This window comes from Musca autumnalis, unplaced genomic scaffold (genome assembly GCF_047663935.1).
Source record: "Musca autumnalis isolate F117 unplaced genomic scaffold, ASM4766393v1 scaffold_5, whole genome shotgun sequence".
In the NCBI taxonomy this organism is placed as follows: domain Eukaryota; kingdom Metazoa; phylum Arthropoda; class Insecta; order Diptera; family Muscidae; genus Musca; species Musca autumnalis.
This window is the reverse complement of record NW_027412088.1, coordinates 207564025-207588658: the sequence shown is the minus strand read 5'-3', so window position 1 is coordinate 207588658 and position 24634 is coordinate 207564025. Positions and strand designations below refer to the sequence as shown.

Below are 24634 nucleotides of genomic sequence, written 5' to 3'. Positions count from 1 at the left end.
AGATACATACTTACACACATACACAGATATAGATATAATTGTGTACACACATATTTATGGCAAAAGGCTGAAACGTGTTTTGCAGGCAGACAAAACTGATGACGTCAATGGCATGTCAATGCATTTAATGATGGCAACAACAACCAACAACCCAAAAAGAAGCACGAGATCTACACGGCCACTATTGCTGCTGCTGGTACTGTTGGTTATAATGAAGATGGTGATGTCGATGGTGGTGGCAATGGTAGACAATGACGACAATGATTACTATTATACTAATGATGATTACGGTGTTTACATTCAAAAGCACACCAACAACAACAACTATGATAGTAAGCAAAAAATTATAAGCAATGCTTGTTGGAGTATTCTTTCTTTCTGTGCTATGCCTTGTGGGAGTAGAAGTATTTTCTTCATTGGCATATCTTTGGCCATAGTTAGGGGTGTGCGTTTGTGCATTTCCAATATTGAGGGTGATTGAGTTTAGGTTCTTTACCTCGGAAAAGTTTTGATTTTTTCTTCGGGTTTTTATGATGGGCTGCTGCTGCCGGCGCTGCACTTTCTGTCCTGGTTTACAATGTGTGTTGCTGTTTTGTGTTGTTGTATAATGGGGTCGAGTTCATCTGTTGTTGTATATGTATGTATGTTTAGATGGGGGCTTTGTTTGTACTATTATGATGTTTATTATTATTCCCTTGCAATGTAATTGAACTCGATTTGTAAATTTGTAACAAACTTTATTTTGATGGTTATGTTAGTGGTACACGTTTTTTTTATTTATAAAAATTTAACTTTTTGGCCTCATTTTTCACTTAAAGAACTTTTTATTGCAAATCGAATAGAAACTTTAATTTAAGTTAGTTTAGATTGAGCATAAATAGCCAAAACTTTGGGGCCTTTATCTAGATTTATATCAGCCTTACCATCAGCTTCCACCATAATCTTAAGGCCCGTACAAGAGTTGCCAGATTTACGCCCGGAAATGATATCACAATATACACCCTTAGGTAGACCAGTTTGTAGGCTGGCTTTTAGTTCCTTATTGCCATCCATATTGAAGGCCACAAATCCTGTATTACCTCTGGAAAAAGCAATTTGATTGCCATCATTATCCCACCAATTAGCCAAGGGTTGTTGATTAACTGCGATACGGAATTTCACCATGTGGAGTATCTCTGGCCAACGATGTTCACAAACCCAACCGGAATTTTTTGTATCACATTGATTGTTGGCCAAAAATGTTGGTCCAATAATGCTGCCGTCTTTCGCTGCTGGAGGTCCCTGATCACTGTTCGTAAAGCTGTAGGAACTCATAACTCTGGTCACTTTGCCATAAGGATGGGCTAACATAAAGGCCACTGCTGCTTTATATAATTCAGGTTCCCTGTGTGTGAGTATGTCTGCACCACCTGCCCCATGACCCCTTTGGTTATCGTGATTATCCACAAATACAATGGCGTCTTCAGAGGGTAACATATTCCATTCGGGACCCCAATTCTTTAGGGATTTGAGGGGTTTTTTGCCACGAAACGTCTCACCAATGGCTTTGGAAAATACGAATTCTGTTACGGCGCCCAGTTGGTTGTAGTCGGTTCTAAAAGGGGAAAAATGTGATTATCTTCTTTGGTACATAAATTGTCATTGTTGTTGGATAAGTGGTTTACGTTTGTTATAAACTATCGACATTGCTGAACAACGTGAATTTTTTAAATAATTTTTTAAGCCTTCTAGAGGCAACGTGGATTTTTTAAAAAATTTTTTCAGCCTTCTAGAGGCAACGTGGATTTTTTAAATAATTTTTTCAGCCTTCTAGAGGCAATGTGGATTTTTTAAATAATTTTTTCAGCCTTCTAGAGGCAATGTGGATTTTTTTAAATAATATTTTCAGCCATCTAGAGGAAACGTGGATTTTTTAAATAATTTTTTCAGCCTTCTAGAGGGAACGTGGATTTTTTAAATAATTTTTTCAGCCTTCTAGAGGCAACGTGGATTTTTTAAATAATTTTTTCAGCCTTCTAGAGGCAACGTGGATTTTTTAAATATTTTTTCAGCCTTCTAGAGGCAACGTGGATTTTTTAAATATTTTTTCAGCCTTCTAGAGGCAACGTGGATTTTTTAAATAATTTTTTCAGCCTTCTAGAGGCAACGTGGATTTTTTAAATAATTTGTTCAGCCTTCTAGAGGCAACGTGGATTTTTTAAATAATTTTTTCAGCCTTCTAGAGGCAACGTGGAATTTTTAAATAATTTTTTCAGCCTTCTAGAGGCAACGTGGACTTTTTAAATAATTTTTTCAGCCTTCTAGATGCAACGTGGATTTTTTAAATAATTTTTTCAGCCTTCTAGAGGCAACGTGGATTTTTTAAATATTTTTTCAGCCTTCTAGAGGCAACGTGGATTTTTTAAATAATTTTTTCAGCCTTCTAGAGGCAACGTGGACTTTTTAAATAATTTTTTCAGCCTTCTAGATGCAACGTGGATTTTTTAAATAATTTTTTCAGCCTTCTAGAGGCAACGTGGATTTTTTAAATATTTTTTCAGCCTTCTAGAGGCAACGTGGATTTTTTAAATAATTTTTTCAGCCTTCTACAGGCAACGTTGATTTTTTTAAATAATTTTTTCAGCCTTCTAGAGGCAACGTGGATTTTTTAAATATTTTTTCAGCCTTCTACAGGCAACGTTGATTTTTTTAAATAATTTTTTCAGCCTTCTAGAGGCAACGTGGATTTTTTAAATATTTTTTCAGCCTTCTAGAGGCAACGTGGATTTTTTAAATAATTTTTTCAGCCTTCTAGAGGCAACGTGGATTTTTTAAATAATTTGTTCAGCCTTCTAGAGGCAACGTGGATTTTTTAAATAATTTTTTCAGCCTTCTAGAGGCAACGTGGAATTTTTAAATAATTTTTTCAGCCTTCTAGAGGCAACGTGGACTTTTTAAATAATTTTTTCAGCCTTCTAGATGCAACGTGGATTTTTTAAATAATTTTTTCAGCCTTCTAGAGGCAACGTGGATTTTTTAAATAATTTTTTCAGCCTTCTAGAGGCAACGTGGATTTTTTAAATATTTTTTCAGCCTTCTAGAGGCAACGTGGATTTTTTAAATAATTTTTTCAGCCTTCTAGAGGCAACGTGGATTTTTTAAATAATTTGTTCAGCCTTCTAGAGGCAACGTGGATTTTTTAAATAATTTTTTCAGCCTTCTAGAGGCAACGTGGAATTTTTAAATAATTTTTTCAGCCTTCTAGAGGCAACGTGGACTTTTTAAATAATTTTTTCAGCCTTCTAGATGCAACGTGGATTTTTTAAATAATTTTTTCAGCCTTCTAGAGGCAACGTGGATTTTTTAAATATTTTTTCAGCCTTCTAGAGGCAACGTGGAATTTTTAAATAATTTTTTCAGCCTTCTAGAGGCAACGTGGATTTTTTAAATAATTTTTTCAGCCTTCTAGAGGCAACGTGGATTTTTTAAATAATTTTTTCAGCCTTCTAGAGGCAACGTGGAATTTTTAAATAATTTTTTCAGCTAGGCAACGTGGATTTTTTAAATAATTTTTTCCGCCTTCTAGAGGCAACGTGGATTTTTTAAATAATTTTTTCAGCCTTCTAGAGGCAACGCGGATTTTTTAAATAATTTTTTCTAGAGGCAACGTGGATTTCTTAAATAATTTTTTCAGCCTTCTAGAGGCAACGTGGATTTTTTAAATAATTTTTTCAGCCTTCTAGAGGCAACATGGAGTTTTTAAATAATTTTTTCAGCCTTCTAGAGGAAACGTGGATTTTTTAAATAATTTTTTCAGCCTTCTAGAGGCAACGTGGATTTTTAAATATTTTTTTTAGCCTTCTAGAGGCAACGTGGTTTTTTTAAATAATTTTTTCAGCCTTCTAGAGGCAACGTGGATTTTTTTAAATAATTTTTTCAGCCTTGTAGAGGCAACGTGGATTTTTTAAATAATTTTTTCAGCCTTCTAGAGGCAACGTGGATTTTTTAAATAATTTTTTCAGCCTTCTAGAGGCAACGTGGATTTTTTAAATAATTTTTTCAGCCTTCTAGAGGCAACGTGGATTTTTTAAATCATTTTTTCAGCCTTCTAGAGGCAACGTGGATTTTTTAAATAATTTGTTCAGCCTTCTAGAGGCAACGTTGATTTTTTAAATAATTTTTTCAGCCTTCTAGAGGCAACGTGGATTTTTTAAATAAATTTTCAGCCTTCTAGAGGCAACGTGGATTTTTAAATATTTTTTTTAGCCTTCTAGAGGCAACGTGGATTTTTTAAATAATTTTTTCAGCCTTCTAGAGGCAACGTGGATTTTTTAAATAATTTTTTCAGCCTTCTAGAGGCAACGTGGATTTTTTAAATAATTTTTTCAGCCTTCTAGAGGCAACGAGGATTTTTTAAATAATTTTTTCAGCCTTCTAGAGGCAACGTGGATTTTTTAAATAATTTTTTCAGCCTTCTAGAGGCAACGTTGATTTTTTAAATAATTTTTTCAGCCTTCTAGAGGCAACGTGGATTTTTTAAATAAATTTTCAGCATTCTAGAGGCAACGTGGATTTTTAAATATTTTTTTTAGCCTTCTAGAGGCAACGTGGATTTTTTAAATAATTTTTTCAGCCTTCTAGAGGCAACGTGGATTTTTTAAATAATTTTTTCAGCCTTCTAGAGGCAACGTGGATTTTTTTAAATAATTTTTTCAGCCTTGTAGAGGCAACGTGGATTTTTTAAATAATTTTTTCAGCCTTCTAGAGGCAACGTGGATTTTTTAAATAATTTTTTCAGCCTTCTAGAGGCAACGTGGATTTTTTAAATAATTTTTTCAGCCTTCTAGAGGCAACGTGGATTTTTTAAATAATTTTTTCAGCCTTCTAGAGGCAACGTGGATTTTTTAAATAATTTGTTCAGCCTTCTAGAGGCAACGTTGATTTTTTAAATAATTTGTTCAGCCTTCTAGAGGCAACGTGGATTTTTTAAATAAATTTTCAGCCTTCTAGAGGCAACGTGGATTTTTTAAATACATTTTTCAGCCATCTAGAGGCAACGTGGATTTTTTAAATATTTTTTTCAGCCTTCTAGAGGCAACGTGGATTTTTTAAATGATTTTTTCAGCCTTCTAGAGGCAACGTGGATTTTTTAAATATTTTTTTCAGCCTTCTAGAGGCAAAGTGAATTTTTTAAATAATTTTTTCAGCCTTCTAGAGGCAACGTGAATTTTTTAAATAATTTTTTCAGCCTTCTAGAGGCAACGTGGATTTTTTAAATAATTTTTTTCAGCCTTCTAGAGGCAACGTGGATTTTTAAAATAATTTTTTCAGCCTTCTAGAGGCAACGTGGATTTTTTAAATATTTTTTTCAGCCTTCTAGAGGCAACGTGGATTTTTTAAATAATTTTTTCAGCCTTCTAGAGGCAACGTGGATTTTTTAAATATTTTTTTCAGCCTTCTAGAGGCAACGTGGATTTTTTAAATAATTTTTTTAGCCTTCTAGAGGCAACGTCGATTTTTTAAATAATTTTTTCAGCCTTCTAGAGGCAACGTGGATTTTTTAAATAATTTTTTCAGCCTTCTAGAGGCAACGTGGATTTTTTAAATAATTTTTTCAGCCTTCTAGAGGCAACGTGGATTTTTTAAATAATTTTTTCAGCCTTCTAGAGGCAACGTGGATTTTTTAAATAATTTTTTCAGCCTTCTAGAGGCAACGTGGATTTTTTAAATAATTTTTTCAGCCTTCTAGAGGCAACGTGGATTTTTTAAATAATTTTTTCAGCCTTCTAGAGGCAACGTGGATTTTTTAAATAATTTTTTCAGCCTTCTAGAGGCAACGTGGATTTTTTAAAGAATTTTTTCAGCCTTCTAGAGGCAACGTGGATTTTTTAAATAATTTTTTCAGCCTTCTAGAGGCAACGTGGATTTTTTAAATAATTTTTTCAGCCTTCTAGAGGCAACGTGGATTTTTTAAATAATTTTTTCAGCCTTCTAGAGGCAACGTGGATTTTTTAAATAATTTTTTCAGCCTTCTAGAGGCAACGTGGATTTTTTAAATAATTTTTTCAGCCTTCTAGAGGCAACGTGGATTTTTTAAATAATTTTTTCAGCCTTCTAGAGGCAACGTGGATTTTTTAAATAATTTTTTCAGCCTTCTAGAGGCAACGTGGATTTTTTAAATAATTTTTTCAGCCTTCTAGAGGCAACGTGGATTTCTTAAATAATTTTTTCAGCCTTCTAGAGGCAACGTGGATTTTTTAAATAATTTTTTCAGCCTTCTAGAGGCAACGTGGATTTTTTAAATAATTTTTTCAGCCTTCTAGAGGCAACGTGGATTTTTTAAATAATTTATTCAGCCTTCTAGAGGCAACGTGGATTTTTTAAGTAATTTTTTCAGCCTTCTAGAGGCAACGTGGATTTTTTTAATAATTTTTTCAGCCTTCTAGAGGCAACGTGGATTTCTTAAATAATTTTTTCAGCCTTCTAGAGGCAACGTGGATTTTTTAAATAATTTTTTCAGCCTTCTAGAGGCAACGTGGATTTTTTAAATAATTTTTTTCAGCCTTCTAGAGGCAACGTGGATTTTTTAAATAATTTTTTCAGCCTTCTAGAGGCAACGTGGATTTTTTTAAATAATTTTTTCGGCCTTCTAGAGGCAACCTGGATTTTTTAAATAATTACTTCAGCCTTCTAGAGGCAACCTAGACTTTTTAAATAATTTTTTCAGCCTTCTAGAGGCAACCTGGATTTTTTAAATAATTTTTTTCAGCCTTCTAGAGGCAACCTGGATTTTTTAAATAATTTTTTCAGCCTTCTAGAGGCAACGTGGATTTTTTAAATAATTTTTTTCAGCCTTCTAGAGGCAACGTAGATTTTTTAAATAATTTTTTCAGCCTTCTAGAGGCAACGTGGATTTTTTAAATAATTTTTTCAGTCTTCTAGAGGCAACGTGGATTTTTTAAATAATTTTTTCAGCCTTCTAGAGGCAACGTGGATTTTTTAAATAATTTTTTCAGTCTTCTAGAGGCAACGTGGATTTTTTAAATAATTTTTTCAGTCTTCTAGAGGCAACGTGGATTTTTTAAATAATTTTTTCAGCCTTCTAGAGGCAACGAGGATTTTTTAAATAATTTTTTCAGCCTTCTAGAGGCAACGTGGATTTTTTAAATAATTTTTTCAGCCTTCTAGAGGCAACGTTGATTTTTTAAATAATTTTTTCAGCCTTCTAGAGGCAACGTGGATTTTTTAAATAAATTTTCAGCCTTCTAGAGGCAACGTGGATTTTTAAATATTTTTTTTAGCCTTCTAGAGGCAACGTGGATTTTTTAAATAATTTTTTCAGCCTTCTAGAGGCAACGTGGATTTTTTAAATAATTTTTTCAGCCTTCTAGAGGCAACGTGGATTTTTTTAAATAATTTTTTCAGCCTTGTAGAGGCAACGTGGATTTTTTAAATAATTTTTTCAGCCTTCTAGAGGCAACGTGGATTTTTTAAATAATTTTTTCAGCCTTCTAGAGGCAACGTGGATTTTTTAAATAATTTTTTCAGCCTTCTAGAGGCAACGTGGATTTTTTAAATAATTTTTTCAGCCTTCTAGAGGCAACGTGGATTTTTTAAATAATTTGTTCAGCCTTCTAGAGGCAACGTGGATTTTTTAAATAATTTGTTCAGCCTTCTAGAGGCAACGTTGATTTTTTAAATAATTTGTTCAGCCTTCTAGAGGCAACGTGGATTTTTTAAATAAATTTTCAGCCTTCTAGAGGCAACGTGGATTTTTTAAATACATTTTTCAGCCATCTAGAGGCAACGTGGATTTTTTAAATATTTTTTTCAGCCTTCTAGAGGCAACGTGGATTTTTTAAATAATTTTTTCAGCCTTCTAGAGGCAACGTGGATTTTTTAAATATTTTTTTCAGCCTTCTAGAGGCAAAGTGAATTTTTTAAATAATTTTTTCAGCCTTCTAGAGGCAACGTGAATTTTTTAAATAATTTTTTCAGCCTTCTAGAGGCAACGTGGATTTTTTAAATAATTTTTTCAGCCTTCTAGAGGCAACGTGGATTTTTGAAATAATTTTTTCAGCCTTCTAGAGGCAACGTGGATTTTTTAAATATTTTTTCAGCCTTCTAGAGGCAACGTGGATTTTTTAAATAATTTTTTCAACCTTCTAGAGGCAACGTGGATTTTTTAAATATTTTTTTCAGCCTTCTAGAGGCAACGTGGATTTTTTAAATAATTTTTTCAGCCTTCTAGAGGCAACGTGGATTTTTTAAATAATTTTTTCAGCCTTCTAGAGGCAACGTGGATTTTTTAAATAATTTTTTCAGCCTTCTAGAGGCAACGTGGATTTTTTAAATATTTTTTTCAGCCTTCTAGAGGCAACGTGGATTTTTTAAATAATTTTTTCAGCCTTCTAGAGGCAACGTGGATTTTTTAAATAATTTTTTCAGCCTTCTAGAGGCAACGTGGATTTTTTAAATAATTTTTTCAGCCTTCTAGAGGCAACGTGGATTTTTTAAATAATTTTTTCAGCCTTCTAGAGGCAACGTGGATTTTTTAAATAATTTTTTCAGCCTTCTAGAGGCAACGTGGATTTTTTAAATAATTTTTTCAGCCTTCTAGAGGCAACGTGGATTTTTTAAATAATTTTTTCAGCCTTCTAGAGGCAACGTGGATTTTTTAAATAATTTTTTCAGCCTTCTAGAGGCAACGTGGATTTTTTAAATAATTTTTTCAGCCTTCTAGAGGCAACGTGGATTTTTTAAATAATTTTTTCAGCCTTCTAGAGGCAACGTGGATTTTTTAAATAATTTTTTCAGCCTTCTAGAGGCAACGTGGATTTTTTAAATAATTTTTTCAGCCTTCTAGAGGCAACGTGGATTTTTAAAATAATTTTTTCAGCCTTCTAGAGGCAACGTGGATTTTTAAATTAATTTTTTCAGCCTTCTAGAGGCAACGTGGATTTTTTAAATAATTTTTTCAGCCTTCTAGAGGCAACGTGGATTTTTTAAATAATTTTTTCAGCCTTCTAGAGGCAACGTGGATTTTTTAAATAATTTGTTCAGCCTTCTAGAGGCAACGTGGATTTTTTAAATAATTTTTTCAGCCTTCTAGAGGCAACGTGGATTTTTTAAATAATTTTTTCAGCCTTCTAGAGGCAACGTGGATTTCTTAAATAATTTTTTCAGCCTTCTAGAGGCAACGTGGATTTTTTAAATAATTTTTTCAGCCTTCTAGAGGCAACGTGGATTTTTTAAATAATTTTTTCAGCCTTCTAGAGGCAACGTGGATTTTTTAAGTAATTTTTTCAGCCTTCTAGAGGCAACGTGGATTTTTTAATAATTTTTTCAGCCTTCTAGAGGCAACGTGGATTTCTTAAATAATTTTTTCAGCCTTCTAGAGGCAACGTGGATTTTTTAAATAATTTTTTCAGCCTTCTAGAGGCAACGTGGATTTTTTAAATAATTTTTTCAGCCTTCTAGAGGCAACGTGGATTTTTTAAATAATTTTTTCAGCCTTCTAGAGGCAACGTGGATTTTTTTAAATAATTTTTTCAGCCTTCTAGAGGCAACCTGGATTTTTTAAATAATTTTTTCAGCCTTCTAGAGGCAACCTAGACTTTTTAAATAATTTTTCAGCCTTCTAGAGGCAACCTGGATTTTTTAAATAATTTTTTTCAGCCTTCTAGAGGCAACCTGGATTTTTTAAATAATTTTTTCAGCCTTCTAGAGGCAACGTGGATTTTTTAAATAATTTTTTCAGCCTTCTAGAGGCAACGTGGATTTTTTAAATAATTTTTTCAGCCTTCTAGAGGCAACGTGGATTTTTTAAATAATTTTTTCAGTCTTCTAGAGGCAACGTGGATTTTTTAAATAATTTTTTCAGCCTTCTAGAGGCAACGTGGATTTTTTAAATAATTTTTTCAGCCTTCTAGAGGCAACGTGGATTTTTTAAATAATTTTTTCAGTCTTCTAGAGGCAACGTGGATTTTTTAAATAATTTTTTCAGCCTTCTAGAGGCAACGTGGATTTTTTAAATAATGTTTTCAGCCTTCAAGAGGCAACGTGGATTTTTTAAATAATTTTTTCAGCCTTCTAGAGGCAACGTGGATTTTTTAAATAATTTTTTCAGCCTTCTAGAGGCAACGTGGATTTTTTAAATAATTTTTCAGCCTTCTTATCCTAACTTATCCAAGTTGTTGGAATTAATTATCCACGTTGGTGAATAAAAGTATTATAAATTAATACATTATCCATGCTAGTGAATAGATTGGTCAATAAATTATCCATTTTAATGATATAGTATACGCTTATTGATAAAAACGTTATGTTAATGGATAAATTATCCATTTTTGGGGATAAAAAGTCCTTGTTGGTGTAAAAACTATTCAAACTGGTTAATGAAAATCCCTTTGGTGAACAAATTTTCTAGGTTGGTGGTTAAATTTTGGACGTTTGTTTAGATACATATTTTCAATTTCACTTACTTTTTAATGGGCTCACCTCCCAAATCAATAACTTCTTGGTAAATATAGGCTTTAGACATGGGGGGAAATCCATATTTTTTATTCAATGGCTTTAAGTTACCATATATGGCCTTCAAATCCTCCGGCCACATGTGCTTGGCAGCATCCATGCGAAAACCAGCCACACCCAAATCAATTAAACGGTTCATATAATTTAGAATCATTTCACGAACGTGCGGGAGTGTTTGATTCAAATCAGCCAATGACCCCAATTGACAATCTCTAACCTCTGTGGCATTTTGATAATTTTTAATTTCACAATTTGGATGGAAATCTGCTGAGCTATACGGTACTGCAGGCCAATTTTTTTGTTCATAATATGCCACAGATCCGGCCGTGCCTTTGGTCTCACCTGCCTTATAGCCAGACATATGGTTTACAACAACATCCACGTAAATGCGTACCCCGACTTGATTGCAACGTTTTATCATATTAGCTAAAACGGCTTCGTTGCCTGATCTGGAGGTGAGAATGTAGGACACTGGTTGGTAGCGTGCCCACCAGGGGTTGTTTTCCTGGACAATTACTTCATTGGGTGGTGAAATCTGTAATTTATTTCACATTATTTTCACTTCTGTGGAAATCATTTTAAAATCACACCTGTACACCTCCATAACCATGGGGTCCCAGAAAATCTTCACATTCCTTGGCAATGTCTTTCCAAGTCCATTCAAATAAATGCACTATTGTGCTGCGTTTATCAGCAAATAATGGTAGTTTTTGGCCAACCACTAGGCGCAGTATCAACGATAGTGTTAACGCGGAAAACAAACGTTTGCCTTCCATGATTTAAAACCTCTCGACTTGAACTAAATTAGTTTCGTCACTATTCAATTAATTTTATACTAAAAATTCAGTTCAGATGTTTCATTAAGAGATAAGAGCTAATAGTAGAATTGCTGTTTTTGTGTTTTTTGTTTTGATAGATCTTGTTGGCGATGCATTCGGAAGTATGTATGTAAATATTTTCAGTATTTTATTTATAATTACACTGTGCGACAACAAAAAAATGACAAGGAAAATCGAGTAGATTATGAAAGTAGAGCTAAAAATATGAGACACGTGTATCGGCGTTTTTAAAGTTTACGTCGGAAAGTAACCAAAATAGGCGGGGCAAGTTCCGCCCATTTTTAATATCTTCGAAATATTCGAATTAAGATATTTTGGAATCCTTGCATTTCAGGTATATAGTGTCTTTGGCAACTTTACTCAGGAGGGTGTGGGGAATATTTTTGATAAAAATGCGGTTCATCAAAGGGGTCTTTTTTGTCCTTTTTTTGAAAATCTTTCAAAAACTCCTTAAAAATGTGATCGTATCAAATCCAAATATTCCACAAAATTGTTCGCCATACAATTTTACTATAGGTCTCAGAATACACCAAATCTGCAACTCTTGTCTAATCGCCAGGAATCTCTAAAAATGAAAAAGCACGTTTTAGGGTTAAAGTCGCACTTCATCTGAGTTTGTTCAAAATTGTCCCACAAAACATAATTTTAGAGAGATGATGTCAGAAACAAAAATATTCTTCCTCAAATCATAAACATAAATGAATATATTCTAACTGGGTTCGTTATGGTCATTCATGATACAGCTATTTACGTCACATACAATATAAGCAACCAATGGCTTATCCTAAATACGTAATTTAAGTTAAAAGTATTAAAAATACGCAATTTTGGCAGGTCCGATCTGGGTTTTCTGTATTTTTCAAATATATATTCACCACAAATGTTTTTAAAGCTATTTAAATTGAACGCACAACATCTTCTGTATGAATTTATAACGAAAACCCATCAATAAGATATTTATATTTTTCAATCCCAACGACAATCTGTATGAACATTGGAAAATATGGCCCTATAACCTATATATCAAAAACAAGTGCTGCTAAGAATGTTATATGTTATGGTTACAGATTTCTTTTATTCAGAGACTCATAATGAAATTTCATTTGGAACATTTCTTTTTTGAATTAATTCTCTTTCGAGTTGAGCTATTTAGACCTAATAGGTAAATTGAAAAATTAGGAATCCACCGAAGTCCCACACATTCAACCACTATGCTACGTTTCACGGGTGGTTAGACCGATCATCAGGCATATTGAATGGTGTTTTTTAGTGGGTGGACGAAGGCTAAGCTTGGAGACTAGTATTTATATCACAAATCATTCGAAATTTGTATATTCGAATTATTTATTTATTTTAATGTTAGTCATTTAATTCCAAACCTTTCCTATAGTCCGACTTGGCTGGTAACCCTATTTTTCAATGCTTTATTACAAATACTAAGGCAGCTTTTTCCACCTTTATTTTATTTGTTCTTCTGTATCAGAAGATTTTGATCATCAATATTTGTCATCGGAATCTTTGACAAGTTGATGGTGGCTTAGAACGCTAAGACGCCTGCAACCGTGTCACTTGGTTGTTGGGGTCCCAGGTTCGAATCCCAGCCTGGCTCATGCTGAAATCATTCAAATCTTCTGATACAGAAGAACAAATAAAATAAAGGTGGAAAAAAACTGCCTTAGTATTTGTAATAAAGCATTGAAAAATAGGGTTACCAGCCAAGTCGGACTATAGGAAAGGTTTGGAATTAAATGACTAACATTAAAATAAATAAATAATTCGAATATACAAATTTCGAATGATTTGTGATATAAATACTAGTCTCCAAGCTTAGCCTTCGTCCACCCACTAAAAAACACCATTCAATATGCCTGATGATCGGTCTAACCACCCGTGAAACGTAGCATAGTGGTTGAATGTGTGGGACTTCGGTGGATTCCTAATTTTTCAATGTACCTATTAGGTCTAAATAGCTCAACTCGAAAGAGAATTAATTCAAATATCACTCTAAAAATGACCTTCGCCTTAATAAGGCAAAAACAAAAAAATTTCTTTTTTTAACAATATTCCCAAAAAGTAAAGGATTTTGCTAGATTTTGATCCAGTATGGAATTATGTAAAATGAACAGTCCAAAATTAAAACATATAATTTCATCCTAATATATATAAATTTGTAATCTGATTTTTTTAAGGAAATAGTGTACATAGATTTATGGTTTATTCTGACACTCATAGTGAAATTTTGTGTAGAATTTTTCATCCTTTAACACTTTTCACCTTTAACCAAGTTTTATATTACTTCCATGTATCAACTAGAAAAAAGGAGGAACAAATTTTCATCAAAAAAATTGGGAAATATTTTCATGTTTTTTCAGCAAAATTGATGCTGATATTTTCATGCTATAAAATGTAAATAGACATTTCATTTCTTTGGTGACCCATAGTGAAATTTGATGAAAAATATTTTTGTCTCTGACATCATCTCTCTAAAATTATGTTTTGTGGGACAATTTTGAATAAACTCAGATGAAGTGCGACTTTAACCCTAAAACGTGTTTTTCATTTTTAGAGATTCCTGGCGATTAGACAAGAGTTGCAGATTTGGTGTATTCCGAGACCTATAGTAAAATTGTATGGCGAACAATTTTGTGGAATATTTGGATTTGATACGATCACATTTTTAAGGAGTTTTTGAAAGATTTTCAAAAAAAGGACAAAAAAGACCCCTTTGATGAACCGCATGAGGGTTAAAATTTTTATAAAAAATATTCCCCACACCCTCCTGAGTAAAGTTGCCAAAGACACTATATACCTGAAATGCAAGGATTCCAAGATATCTTAATTCGAATATTTCGAAGAAATTAAAAATGGGCGGAACTTGCCCCGCCTATTTTGGTTACTTTCCGACGTAAACTTTAAAAACGCCGATACAAGTGTCTCATATTTTTAGCTCTACTTTCATAATGTTCTCGGGTTTTACCATCATTTTGAAAAAAATTGAATTTTGTTGCACAGTGTTATAATGCATTCATAGTATAGACATCCCACTATATTTATCTCTCGTATTCATTTTACGTTCGTGTCAACATATTGTATTTAGCACTTGAAATTTATTTGAATTTTTAATTTGAATGGAAAATTTAATTTATTACTTTGTAAAGTACCTCACAATTTGGTGTTTTTGAAACGATTTTGAAAAAATGTTATGGAATATTGTGTAGTTTTTTTATCTTAGTTAATTTGCTTACATACTTAATAATTATACCTAAGTCAAATCACTCCAATTGGGGCTTCTATATTGTGTAGTAGCATTCCCTTAATGTGACAAATTCATAAGAAATTGGCTGAGCTTTGGTCAAATCAAACATCTGGGCATTTTATGAATACTGAACTGGGACTTGTAGGACTATGTAAATCGAATGTGTTGTTTAGACTGATAATGTTTTGTTTTGTTTTATAAAGCCAAACGACAATAACTATGGATCTAAGACGACACAATTAGCATTAAGGAACACATTCATGTTCACAATGAGAAACTACTGGTGTAGCTGACGAAGTTTTCATTGCTAATATGGATCACTTTTCACTTTTCTCCCAAACTCCATCTTTCTTTCTTTCTCATTTTTCTGTCTTTCATATTATATATCAATATTAAACATGTTTAAATATTTGCTATATATCAAAATAAAATAATTCTCGTTAAGAACATAGGACATCTAACATTCTTTCTCACAGGTCATAGGTCATCTATCATTCTTTCCTATAACACCGGAAAAAGATATTGGCAATGACAATGATTGCAATTATTGAAATTTATTAACATTTTCGTATAAATTTATACTTAATTTATTACAATTTGGATTCATCAGAAATAGCCAAAAACTGTGGTCCTTTGCTAAGTTCAATGTCAGCACTGCCATCCTCTGCCACCACAACTTTTACTCCCTTACATTGATTTTCCACTTTTCCGCCAGAAATAATATCACAATATTCACCTTCAGCCAAACCAGTTTGCAAATTTTCACTTAAATCTTGTTCCGGGTCCATATTGAAAGCCACAAATCCCTTGCTGCCACGAGAGAAGGCAATTTGCTTGTCCGCATTGTCCCACCAATTCTCCAGTGGAGCATCATTGACATAATTGCGGAATTTCACCATTTCCACAATTTCTGGCCAACGATGTTCACATACCCATCCTGTGCTGGCAGTATCACATTCATTGTTGGCTAAAAAGCCTGGAGCTTTAATAGAGCCATCCTCTTCAGCAGGTGGTCCTTGGTCGCTATTGTCGAAGGCATAAGAACTCATGACTCTGGTTACTTTGCCATAAGGATGGGCCAACATAAATGCCACAGCGGGTTTGTATAATTCGGGCACCTTGTGGGTAAGTATGTCTGCTCCACCGGCACCATGGCCACGCTGATTGTCATGATTATCCACAAAAACAATGACATCCTCCGAAGGTAGCATCTCCCACTCTGGACCCCAGGATTTTAAGGCATTCAAAGGAACTTTGTTGCGAAACAACAGGCCAATGTCGGTGGAAAATTTGAATTCCGTTACAGCACCCAAGTGGTTGTATTCGCTCCTGGAAAGAAAAGACATATTTTTTAACATATTTTTTATGTTTGCCTGTTAAGGCAATGCTGATGATATCATTGAATTTTTGTTGTTTTTCTCTTACGAGCTGAGCTGAATAAGTTTTGTTGGAAAATCTTACTTCTTTACGGTTTCCCCTCCCAAATCAATAACTTCCTGATAAATATATGGCTTGGTGTTGGCGGGAAAACCAAAATCTTCATTTAAATCCTTGAGGCGACCGTAAATAACCTCCAAATCCTCAGGCCACATATGTTTGGCGGCATCCATGCGAAAACCTGCCACACCTAAATCCGTCAAATGATCCATAAACTCAACAATCATGTCACGGACATGGGGCACAGTTTGATTGAGATCAGCCAGTGAGGCCAATTGGCAATTTCGCACTTGTTCGGGATTTTGATAATCAGATATATCACATGTGGGATGGAAATCATCGGGTCCATAGGGTACATCAGGCCAACTGCGCTCACCATAATTTGCCACAGAACCGGCTGTGCCCAGGGTATCGCCATCCTTATAACCAGACATGTGATTGACAACAATATCAACATAGGTGCGCACACCGACTTGGTTGCAACGCCTTATCATATCGGCCAAATCAGCTTCGGTGCCCGACCTGGAGGTGAGTTTATAGGAGACGGGTTGATAACGGGCCCACCAGGGGTTGTTGTCGGCAACTATGACTTCATTGGGTGGAGAGATCTGAAAACTTTTATTTTTTTAATTGTCGATAATTAAAACAGAGAAGAAGGCGTTACTTGCCTGTACACCACCATATCCTTGCGGCCCCAAAAATTCCTCACACTCACGGGCTATTTCTGGCCAAGTCCATTCAAACAAATGCACAATTGTGCTGCGATCATCAACAAATTGTGGATCCTTTTGAGCCCATATTAGGACCGGTGTTAAAAGGAGGATCACAAAACTAAAACCACGTAACTTGTCTCTCATTTTTTTTGGTTTTGAAAATTATACGGTTCGCATTGCACTTTTATAGTCAGTTAGCGTAGGTTTCAAATGATGCAATTGTTTACTACTGAAACACATGTGTTAATCTCATTTGTTTGTTTGCTTCCTCTTGATCATCGGAAATGTGTTTAATTTTATTGCCATTTGTTTAAATATTAAAGTGCATTACAATGGGGTAGGTTTCGCTTGTTCAGAACCATTGATAACCGTTTTTTTTTTCAAATATAAAGGTATCATGCAAGCTCATAACACAATGAGCATATGACGGGTATTGGTAACACACACCCACAAATGCTTGCAATAACTCACTTACGTAGGCGGCTTTAAGACCTCAAGATAGATACACAAGCGCATCGGTCAGTTGCACCCACTCCAAGTTCTAACGCTAAATTTCTATAATCGAGGTACTACCTTTGCCTGAGCTTACATCAAAATTGTCATTTAAGCAGCAGTTTTGGATGACAGCTTCCAATAAAATATCAAATAAGCTGGTATACTTTTAGGCGTTATGTTTTGTTCAGTCATATGTTGAATAAAAATAAAATATTTATGTGTTGTTTTGTGTATTGATTTTTACATTTTCCATCTCTACACTATCCCCGTTATGTATTCATTGACCTCATCATCGATGTTTTGCAATTGTTAAAAAATGTGTTTTTGTGAAAAATACATAGAATACCTTCAACTTTTTCTTTCCAAAGCCAACGACATTTGACACTTTTAAGGTTTCTTCGAGAGGTTTTCTTGAACAAATAATTTCGAAAATGAATTCAGTTACTGTTGGTCAGCCAACGGATAAGTTTCGGGCATTGCTTTGAAATCTCGATAGACTCATTTTGAATTTTTAACATTCTCTGGCAAAAGGATAATCGCCAAAGGATCATTAAATGGCCGCAGCACCAGCCGCCGCTGCAGCTGGCGGACCACCAAAGGATTTGGTGCAGATTGCCGGAGAGGGGGCATTTACCAATTATATGAAAAATCGCCTTAGGCGTGGCGGCATGAAACGCAAAGGATTGGAAATTATTAATGGCCATAAATTTGCTGTGCGATTTTTCAAACAACCCACCTATTGTGGCCACTGCAAGGAATTTATTTGGTAAGCAAATGAGTTATGTAAGCAGCAGAGATATTTAGCAAAGAACAATGGAAGGGAATTTTAATTAAATTAATTTTGTTGTATGTGTTTTACGGTAATGTTGTTTTATGGCTAAACAAATAACAGGGGCTTTGGCAAGCAGGGTTATCAATGCGAAGGTAAGTTGCTGTGGAGTTTAGATTTTTTTAAAGAGGCCATTAATCATTGGTGTTTTATGGCACATTCTTCTTCTGTTACAGATTGTCGTTTTAATATCCATCAAAAATGCTGCAAGTTTGTGGTATTCAAATGTCCTGGCACTGAAACCGATATTGATGGCGAATGTGCTAAAGTTAAGCATGCTTGGGTCTCCACCACCTATTCAGCTCCCACCTTCTGTGATGACTGTGGTCTACTATTGCATGGTGTCCAGCACCAGGGTGTTAAGTGTGACAGTAAGTGCCAATACTGGAAACTGATTTCATAAATAAAACAACTATTCCTTCGTTATAGATTGCAACTTAAATGTCCATCACAATTGCAAGGATAAAGTGCCACCATTGTGCGGTGCCGATATAACAGAAATTCGTGGCAAATTGTTGCTGTATGTTGAAATGAAGGGTAATACCCTAAAAGTTGATAGTAAGTTAAACGGAATTTGGTGATTATGGGCCAGCTGGAACATTAATTTCCCCACACTTTCAGTCAAGGAAGCCGCTAATCTTATTCCCATGGATACCAATGGCTTGAGCGATCCCTATATTGCCATACAATTGCATCCGGATCGCAGTGGAAAAACCAAAAAGAAGACCAAGACCATCCAAAAGAACTTGAATCCAGTATTTAATGAGTCATTTACATTGTAAGTTTAAACACCTTATCATAAATTGACTTCCAATTGCCATAATTATTTTTAACATTACAGCGACATTGGTCCACAAGATCGTGAAAAACGTCTATTGGTAGAAGTATGGGATTGGGATCGTACTTCTCGTAATGACTTTATGGGTTCTTTCTCATTCAGCATGGAAGAAATTCAAAAGGTAGACTCTATAAACTTTCCTTTGGGAACGTAAGATTTGAAATTAATTTCTGTTGTTGTTTTAGGAACCCATTGATGGCTGGTACAAGTTTTTGTCTCAAGTTGAGGGTGAACATTATAACATTCCTTGCACTGATGCCGTCAATGACATTGCTCGTCTCCGGGATGAAGTTAAGGTAAGTGGGTTTTGAAATAATTTATATTTGCTCAAAAAGCAAGGCGGTTTCATATACTAAGGGGAAACTATTAAAGGATTTTTTACTTCTCTGGATGTCCTAGCAGACATAGGGTGCAAATACGATAACAAACCGTAGCCTACTATAGAGAATTTTGGCTTATTTTAGTGATATTTTTCTAACCTCTTCCGAACACTAAAAGACGGGAAGCCCTGTTTATGGTTTCAGAGTTTGCGCGATCTTATGTTTTTCAGAAGTGAGTGTTCAGAGTATCCTTGACAGCAACTTGTCGTATTGCCTTATCGGTTTTACGTTTCAGATTCAGTCTTATCTTGTTGAGATCATTGCAACGCATTCGCTCATATAACTTACTAACTTATGGATCCCGTAGTAATTTCCAATTTCCACTTAGTACGTCAGTTTCCTTCACTCTGTATTTTTCCATTGCTGGACAATGATGGAGCTTGTTACTTCACCATATCTGCAACTTCATCCTTGTCAATGGCGTTTAATTTGAATGAAATTGGCATGTGATAGCTCTTTTCTACTCCAATCAAAGTCAGAGTTAAATAGCGTGATTATCCATCTAACCTATCTGTTATTCAGGAGATTTTCAGCTCTAATGCTTTCCCTATTTTCACCGGAAAACACTAGTAACGGTAGGGTTAAACAACATTTCTGATTGGCTACAACAAGGTATGAAACAAAAGTTGTCATGGTCCGTTTTTTATCTCAAGTGGACACTGGCGTCAACGTATTGTCACCTCTAAAACCGTTGGAGCTTCTATGTGAAGAAGGGTATGCTTGCCGCTGGGCAACTATGGCTATGAACCATGGTTACTTGTGCAAGCAGACGAAGACGTACTTGAAGTTCTTGAGAAAAATGCTTTAGATTGACTTAAGTAGATAATAAACTATCCCTCTCTTTATGATATATGACACGTCAACGTGTTGGCGCCTCTGAAACTATCTTGAACAGAGATAAACGGTAATTTGTTACCTTGTACCACGTGCCATTAATATAGCTTGTTTTTATACTGCGAGTTCGAACATCGCTTTTAACGTAGTATGATTCTACTTATAGCGCCCACGTAGACCGGGGGCGACCCGTAGGGACAGCCCCCTTTATGATAATTTTTAACACGATGTTGGTACATTTTACCTGCAATTGTTCAAATTTTGTCTATTGTCCCACCTGTTTTGTCCCACAAAATGAAGTCCAGAGGCATTTGTGACTACATCTCTGACTTTTAGGAAAGTTTTTCATAAGTTTGAACCACATACCTTCTGCGAGCAAGCCGAATATGCTTGCCACTGGACCAAGGTGACTCCGAATCGTGGGTACTTTCCCAAGCAGACGAGAAACGTATCTAACCGGGGTGCTGGAGGCCAATTCTACGTTCAACTTCAATGACCGACAACTAACGGCCTTTCCTCGAAATATTATTAAAAAATCCACGATTATTGTCCATAAAGTCCTTGAAAAATATTTTTAAAAAATCCACGATTATTGTCCCTAAAGTCCTTGAAAAATATTTTTAAAAAATCCACGATTATTGTCCCTAAAGTCCTTGAAAAATATTTTTAAAAAATCCACGATTATTGTCCCTAAAGTCCTTGAAAAATATTTTTAAAAAATCCACGATTATTGTCCCTAAAGTCCTTGAAAAATATTTTTAAAAAATCCACGATTATTGTCCCTAAAGTCCTTGAAAAATATTTTTAAAAAATCCACGATTATTGTCCCTAAAGTCCTTGAAAAATATTTTTAAAAAAGCCCCGATTATTGTCCCTAAAGTCCTTGAAAAATATTTTTAAAAAATCCACGATTATTGTCCCTAAAGAACTTGAAAAATATTTTTAAAAAATCCACGATTATTGTCCCTAAAGTCCTTGAAAAATATTTTTAAAAAATCCACGATTATTGTCCCTAAAGTCCTTGAAAAATATTTTTAAAAAATCCACAATTATTGTCCCTAAAGTCCTTGAAAAATATTTTAAAAAAAATCCACGATTATTGTCCCTAAAGTCTTTAAAAAATCCACGATTGTTGCCCTAAAGTCCTTGAAAAATATGTTTAAGAATCCGACGATTAGTACTCTGAAAGTCCTTGATAAATATTCTTTAAAAATCTAAAAGTCCTTAAAAAATATTCTTTAAAAATCCTGAAAATCCACGATTATTATTCTAAAAGTCCTATTCTTTAAAAATCCTGAAAATCCACGATTATTATTCTAAAATCCTATTCGTTAAAAATCCTGAAAATCCACGATTATTATTCTAAAAGTCCTATTCTTTAAAAATCCTGAAAATCCACGATTATTATTCTAAAATCCTATTCGTTAAAAATCCTGAAAATCCACGATTATTATTCTAAAATCCTTTTCGTTAAAAATCCTGAAAATCCACGATTATTATTCTAAAAGTCCTTAAAAAATATTCTTTAAAAATCCTGAAAATCCACGATTATTATTCTAAAAGTCCTTAAAAAATATTCTTTAAAAATCCTGAAAATCCACGATTATTATTCTAAAAGTCCTATTCTTTAAAAATCCTGAAAATCCACGATTATTATTCTAAAAGTCCTATTCTTTAAAAAATCCACGATTATTGTCGTGAAAATCCTTGAAAAATATGTTTAAAAGAACACGGTTATTGTTGTGAAAGTCCTTGAAAAATATTCTAAAAAATCTACTATTATTGTCCTTTAAAAATATTCATTAAAAATCCAGGATTATTGTCCTTGCAAATATTTCTTAGAAAGTCCTCGAAAATATTCCTTAAAAATCCACAACTATTGTCCTGAAAGTCCTTTAAAATATTCCTTAAAAATTCACGATTATTGTCATGGAAGTCTTTGAAAATATTCCTCCAAAAACAACTATTATTGTCCTGAAAGTCCTTAAAAATATTCCATAAAAATCCACGATTATTTTTCTGAAAGTCCTTCAAAATATTCTTTAAAAAATCCACGATTATTGTCCTGAAAGTCCTTGAAAATATTCCTTTAAAAGTTCTTAAAAATATTCTATAAAAATCTACGATTATTTTTCTGAAAGTCCTCAAAAATATTCCATAAAAATTCACGATTATTTTTCTGAAAGTCCTTCAAAATATTCTTTAAAAAATCCACGATTATTGTCGTGAAAGTCCTTGGAAATATAATTTAGAAAATTCTTGAAATATATCCTTCAAAAATCCACGACTATTGTCCTAAAAGTCCTTCAAACATATTCTTTAAAAAATCCACCATTATTGTCCTAAAATTCCTTGAAAATACTATTCAAAAATCCGACGATTATTATTTAGAAAGTCGTTAGGAACCGACGATTTCCATCCTGAAAGTTCATGAAAAATATTTTTTAAAAACTCCACGATTTTTATCCCGAAAGTAATTGATAAATATATTAAAGAATTGTCCTGTTAGTCCTGGAAAAATAATGTTTAACAAGTCCACCGTTATTGTCCTGAAACTCCTTGAAAGTATTCTTTAAAAACCGACGATCATTATCCTAAAAATCCTTGAAATATATTGTCCATAATTTTATTGTATTTTCTTTCAGACCGAAAAGAAGACCAGCAAACGCCGCATGGACAACAAGGATATGCCACACAATATGAACAAACGTGATATGATCAGGGCAGCTGACTTCAATTTCATCAAAGTCTTGGGCAAAGGCTCATTCGGTAAGGTACTCTTGGCCGAGCGTCGTGGTACCGATGAATTGTATGCCGTCAAGGTACTTAGGAAGGATATTATCATACAGGCCGATGATATGGAATTGCCAATGACAGAAAAATTCATATTGGCCCTGTCGGGAAAATCGCCATTTTTGGTGTCATTACATTCGTGCTTTCAAACTATGGTAAGAAGAAATCGAATACTCCCGAAACAGCAAGAGATATTTATATTTTTTCAAATTTATGCAGGATCGTTTATTCTTTGTCTTGGAATACTGCAAGGGTGGTGATTTGCTTTATCAATTGCAAAAATATGGACGTTTCAAGGAATCGGTGGCCATGTAAGAATCCATTACTTTTATATAGAAAAACTAAGTAATTTATTTCGCAACTGTCCTTTCCATTGCAGTTTCTATGGCGTCGAAGTTGCCTTGGCCTTATTCTTTCTACATGAACGTAAAATCATTTACCGTGATTTGAAATTGGATAATATTCTCTTGGATTTGGATGGTCATATTAAGTTGACCGATTTTGGTTTGTCCAAGGACAATATTGCAGAAAATGATACCACAAGAACCTTCTGTGGTACCAGTTGCTATTTGGCTCCAGAGGTGGGTTACCATTTCGAACACGATGATAATTCATTTCAACATTAAAGCAACTATTCTGTTGATTTTCAGATTCTGGCATATGAACCCTACAGTCATACCGTTGATTGGTGGGCTTATGGTGTACTTTTGTATGAAATGATGGCTGGCCAGCAACCATTTGAGGGAGAAGATGATGCCGCCATGTATAAGAATATCAAAGAAAAGAAAGCTGTTTTCCCCAAGCACTTCTCGCAGGAGTCCATGGATGTTATAACTAGTGTAAGGGAAATAAACCAAACCAAAACCAAAATATCGATTAAACCATTCTCTCACTTTAGTTCTTGGCCAAGAAACCCAACAATCGCTTGGGAGCCGGTAAATTTGCTCGCAATGAGATACAAACTCATCCCTTCTATAACATTATTGATTGGGATTCGGCAGCTGAAAAGGGTATGGAACCACCAATTATACCCAAGATTGTAAGTTTTGTATGCAACACACAAAAGCTTTTAGAAATTTATTCTGGTTATTTCTCTTTTAGAAACATCGTAAAGATATTTCGAATTTCGATACAACTTTCACCGCCGAAAAAACGGATTTAACACCAACCGACAAGTTGTTTATGATGAATTTGGATCAGGGAGATTTCTTGGGTTTCTCCTACATGAATCCGGAATTTATAACAATGGTATAAGCGGTTATATTTTCCCATTAAAGTACGAGCAGTATTTGAAGTATTACATTTGTTGCAATTAACTCTGTTATCTAAATAAATATTGAAAAAAGCATAGACAAATAACAGTGTCGTGTTTCCAGTAACAGTGCCATGTTACTATCTAAAGCTTTATTGGTTGTAAAATAGGACATTTGATATAATGAGCTTTTAGAACAAACAATTTAAGCTTTATTTTAGTATTAGAGGAGACAACCACCGGAAGTAGTGTTATACATTAGACATTTTCGTATTGTTCTGGAAAAGCTTTAACTTTCATATGTTTCAACATCGGTTAAGTAAGCCATATGTTGTAATTTCAAATATCTGTAAGTGTATATACGATGAGAATTATTCTACAGTAATTCAAAGTGTGTTTACCACAAAAAAAAAATTGTACTAATTTTCAAATTTATAAAGGAAAATCATAGACTAA

At 34.0% G+C, this 24634-nt stretch overlaps 3 protein-coding genes across 3 annotated transcripts; 1 reads left to right on the top strand and 2 right to left on the bottom strand.

Annotated features, from left to right (window-relative positions):
* Positions 1–716: 716 nt before the first annotated feature.
* Positions 717–11325, bottom strand: LOC141387510 (alpha-amylase 2-like). The gene is made up of 3 exons (XM_073957368.1): positions 11103–11325; positions 10464–11047; positions 717–1594 (listed from the first exon to the last, which is right to left on the bottom strand). The coding sequence occupies exons 1-3, from the start codon at positions 11286–11288 to the stop codon at positions 853–855; spliced, it is 1512 nt and encodes a 503-aa protein (XP_073813469.1). The 5' UTR covers positions 11289–11325; the 3' UTR covers positions 717–852.
* A 3820-nt stretch (positions 11326–15145) lies between these two features.
* Positions 15146–17040, bottom strand: LOC141387556 (alpha-amylase A-like). The gene is made up of 3 exons (XM_073957439.1): positions 16713–17040; positions 16069–16652; positions 15146–15936 (listed from the first exon to the last, which is right to left on the bottom strand). The coding sequence occupies exons 1-3, from the start codon at positions 16899–16901 to the stop codon at positions 15198–15200; spliced, it is 1512 nt and encodes a 503-aa protein (XP_073813540.1). The 5' UTR covers positions 16902–17040; the 3' UTR covers positions 15146–15197.
* Positions 17041–17673: 633 nt separating this feature from the next.
* Positions 17674–24282, top strand: inaC (inactivation no afterpotential C). Its single transcript, XM_073992585.1, has 13 exons — positions 17674–18018; positions 18145–18176; positions 18258–18452; positions 18511–18639; positions 18703–18859; positions 18923–19040; positions 19105–19215; positions 22779–23081; positions 23146–23237; positions 23306–23507; positions 23577–23765; positions 23825–23965; positions 24028–24282. The coding sequence occupies exons 1-13, from the start codon at positions 17807–17809 to the stop codon at positions 24178–24180; spliced, it is 2034 nt and encodes a 677-aa protein (XP_073848686.1). The 5' UTR covers positions 17674–17806; the 3' UTR covers positions 24181–24282.
* The last annotated feature ends 352 nt before the right edge of the window (positions 24283–24634 follow it).